Below are 4,244 nucleotides of genomic sequence, written 5' to 3'. Positions count from 1 at the left end.
GAAGCCATGAAACTAACTAGGTCCTGTCAATTTCAAGGCTGCTATTAGAGGAGAGGCTCTTTTGGACAACACATGAGATGCCAACAGCTGTGTACACCTTGCATAACAAGGTAATGGGGTGCAAACAGCTGAGCCCCTGCTGCTCCCCCCATAAATTAGCCAAGAAATCGATTGGATTGGATTGGATTGAATTGAATTGAATCAATTGGCTTAAGAAATCGATTGGATATGGCAAATGGCTAATGCTCTTTGCTGTATTTAAATGACTGCTCTTGTTACTTGCAGGCATTGTAAGGTAACAAATGAAGGCAGGGAGGAATTAAATTACTTTTGTAAAGTCACTGGAAGTCTGGCCAAGTGTCAAGATTTGAACCCTGGTCCCACTTACTGTTCTAACCATGTGATTTCCCTACCTTTTAGAAAAATGTGTGGAAATAAATGAAAAGGTTTCCCTGGTGTAGTCTTTTTTTTACAGGACATTAAGTAATATTTTAGTGAGGATATTCCTGAAAAACTGTACTTCCACATTTGGAATACTACAGTTTCAGCAGCTGAAGTGATTTTGCTGTAAAGGACAACTCCCTTTCTAGTTGTGATTGCAGTAGGAAATACCACTGTGGAAGCACCAAAATCATGTTGACGCAAGTGGTTCTACTGTCCGTCCCTCCAGCTTATCAAAAGAACTTGACTTTGTGTGCAGTCCTCTTATACCATCAGTTGGTCCAACCTAATCTAGAGAAAGTGGAGTACAGCAACTCCTCATCTAATATCGTAGTTACGTTCTTGAAAAATGCAACTTTAAGCGAAATGATGTTAAGTGAATCTGATTATGTCAAAATAATTATCTAGTAGCAGGCAGTGGCCAAACAACATCATTATAACTGAACATTGTGCGACTTTAAATGAGTATGTTCTTTAATAGATCGGTGATGTAATAACAGAACAACATTAACCGAGACAACGTTAAGTGAGGAGTACCTGTAGTGGTGGAGGATACAGTACTGTGTTGTCACTTATTGGCAGTCACCTGGACCTGACGATTCTAAGGGCCAGCTGCAAAACTCTGTCCCTTTTGCATTCACATGCTCTCTCGCTCTCATGCAGTCGCTCTTTTGCACCCTCATCTTCTCTGTCCCATACCGAGTGGCCAAGGGGAGTGTAATCTGCCTGGCCAATTTTCTGCTGGGTCAGGCCAAGAAAGCAACCCTGACAAGCTATAGAAAGGGGCACTCTGCAAGGTGGAAAACAGACAGCTGGTCCTATCAGTGTAACCCATGAGGGGCATGGGAGAGGGAGTTTCAGTCTCTAGGAACATGGTGTTTTTGTCCCTGACAGATATTTCATGGTTGGCCCATGGGAGGGCCACATACTTTTGTATTTTCACCACTTGTTTTTAATATTTGTGTAATAAAGTTTTTTAAAGTATATACAAAAAATCTCTCTCTCTCCCCCTCCCCAGGCACTTGACAACTGAAATGGGGAATCTGAGCTTTTAAAATAGTCTAGGTAGCTGGGGGTGGGTTTTATGGGATTCTGCTTTACATTTTTAGACGCATTGTGGTGTGATTTTTAAGTGATGCATCTTTAAGGTCGGTCAGGAGCACCTAAAATGTCTGCATAGATAGCCATATGTGTATTATATTTGTTTAAATTCAGAATCTTGGGTACAAAGGCTGGTAACTGGAATTTAGAACTAAGGACCTGATCAAATGCTTGCTGATGCAAATAGGAATTTTTAAATTCATTTTAATATAAGCTAGTTTTGTCCCTAAGAATATTACTTGTTCGCTATTCAAGTGCTCAGAGTATCTACAACCATGCCAATATGTTCAAGTGCATCTGCAAAGAACCACATATGTTTCAATGTACCTCTTTCTTCTTCCTGCAGTGGGACCTTGTTTGTGACTCTTCCTGGAAAGTCCACATTGCTAAATTCTCCCTGCTGGTAGGATTAATCTTTGGCTACTTAATAACAGGATGTATAGCTGACTGGTAAGTGAAAATCTGTTAATGCTATCTAACTTTAAATAAATAAATATGCTGTATGTATCTAGATTTTTTTCCTTAGCTTACTATTAATGAAGAAAATTCTTATGAAAGGTACAGACGTCTGAAGAGAATAGTATGATTTGACCCTTTGAAACTTTTTAAATTGCAAAATGAGAACAAAATATTTAAATTCAAATTTTCATTGTTGATATACTTTATTACTGATAGAATGCTAAAGCAGAATTAAATATTTTCCAACTCATTAAAAACTAAGCCTGTTTGAGATGGTAACAATCTCTAGTGTCTACTCAAATGTGTATTAATGTCAGAAACGATTACTTATTCCTTTATGTTGGTGATAGTGTCAGCTCCTATTCAGCCCAATGATGCATCTGATTTAAAAATAAGCAAAAAAAAACCCCAACCTCTTTTAAGCCTTTCAGTTGCACTTCTATTTTTTAAAATGAGTTATCAATCATTCCTCTGGTAGTGGTCTCCGTCATCTTAATACTGAAGTGCTTGAGTTTCAAAGGGGGTTCATTCCTTTGGATTAATGGGGGATGGGAGCATTGGCAGAGGTCTCAACTACTTTCCAGAGTCTCCAGTTGTGTGGGTTTTTGTTTTTTTGTTTTTTGTTTTTGCAACATTATTTTAGCTGTCTCAGCTACAAAGGAAAAACTTCAAAATATGACCTCAGGGATAACACCTAGAGGTTGCAGAAAGCCTGAAACAGTAGCTCTCCAGCATGAGCTGTCCCAGTCATTGAGTATCAGTGCTGTGGTAACTGTTGATACTTTACATGGGAAGATGCTATCTATATTTCAGAATAATTTTGATATGATGTATTCTTATTTGCAATCTCTGGGTTTATGTTATGGATCACGTTTAGGTGTTTGCATACCTCGCATTACTGATACTGTGCGGCACCCTGAGAAGGGCTTTGCTTTGAGAATCACTGTTATATTAGATCAGCCACACCAATAGGGCCTTATAAATAGAGATTTAAAACCTAACAGAAAAAATCAGACAGGACCAGTCCCTGGGCCCAATTCAGTACACAAAATTGATCCATGGTCCTCATCCAGCATATGGGGCTGCAGCATCTAGCCTGTGGAGCTCTGTGGGGCTGAAAATTTGGTGGTAAGAGTAGCATTAATTGCTGGGGATCCAGGAATGACCACGAAATTTTTGGATCTGTCTGGAGCCCTGTAGGCCAGATGACACAGCTCTACATGTCAGATTGGACCTGTGGGCCATATCTTGGTCCGTCGTCCCCCCACTCCCCCTCCCACCAACTGCTGGATGCATGGCAGTGTGCCCAAATCCATTCAGCCAATAAGCTAAGTGAGAAGGGTATATTAAGGGAGGCTTTGGTTCTGTTGTGTGGGCTTGTTCATGAGGAAGGTGTGTGGAAGAAAGAGCCATGAACATGTGGTGACCTATGTGGCCCTAAATTTGAATAAACTATTTGAACCTACAATGAGTATGGTGTAAAGAGCAGCATTAGGTTCTGGTATGCAGTGGTGAACCAGCTGCTGATGACATCCTTCCATAGCCACACTTTTCACTGGGCACAGTACATTATCAGAACTAAAATCTGCCTCTTTATCAGAGCAACATGAACATGTTTGCTTGATTTGGTGCTGCTTTCAGTTTTCTACAGGTGTCAATATTCACATGTAAACATATACACTGTATGTCTCCCACACTTTGCCCTTAACATCATTTCCCTTTTCACAACAGTGAATGACTTAGTGTTGGATGGGTGCATCTCCTTGGGCATTTGGGCATATGGCTTGCCAGTTGCAAGAGGGTCCATGGTTGCTTGCATCCTTTGTCCTTGTCTGTCTGTGCAGACAGACTTGAACTGAGTGTGTGCACATCCTTTAGCTTGCTGTGTATGCACATCCCTGCGATTCAGAAGTCTTTAAGTGTTGTATTTTGAAGTGCACAGCTTTACAACTCGGAGTGCATGTACACAAGATGTTTACTGTGGAGCTGACTAATTAGCTCCTCAGTAAAGTCTCAGCATCTACATAATTAGCCCTATTAGGCCGCAGTAAACAAATTAACTCCACTGTAGGTTAGTACTTGTAAACACTATGGCAGCATTATTTACTGCACCGCAACACATTGTAGATGCTGATGGGGCTGGCTGGGGCATGAGAGTGCTTCAGGGCAGGGGCTGCTTGATGGCTAGCCCTTGCCCTGAAACACCTATGTGCCCCTACACAGCAGTGAGAAGGGTCAGAGCA

At 40.9% G+C, this 4,244-nt stretch overlaps 1 protein-coding gene across 1 annotated transcript in view; it reads left to right on the top strand.

The window, feature by feature from the left end:
- The window catches only part of SLC22A23 (solute carrier family 22 member 23), a gene marked incomplete at its 5' end in the record, with an annotated part of 227,611 nt that overhangs the window by 45,390 nt on the left and 177,977 nt on the right, over positions 1-4,244 (top strand). The window contains one exon of the mRNA XM_019518594.1: positions 1,889-1,992. Coding sequence (XP_019374139.1) covers positions 1,889-1,992 — 104 coding nt within the window. The remainder of the gene's footprint in view (positions 1-1,888; positions 1,993-4,244) is intronic.

The sequence above is a fragment of the Gavialis gangeticus genome, unplaced genomic scaffold (assembly GCF_001723915.1).
Source record: "Gavialis gangeticus isolate Ggan-Ray unplaced genomic scaffold, GavGan_comp1, whole genome shotgun sequence".
NCBI classification, from domain to species: domain Eukaryota; kingdom Metazoa; phylum Chordata; order Crocodylia; family Gavialidae; genus Gavialis; species Gavialis gangeticus.
The sequence above is the reverse complement of the archived record's forward strand: the minus strand, read 5'-3'. Positions and strand labels throughout refer to the sequence as shown.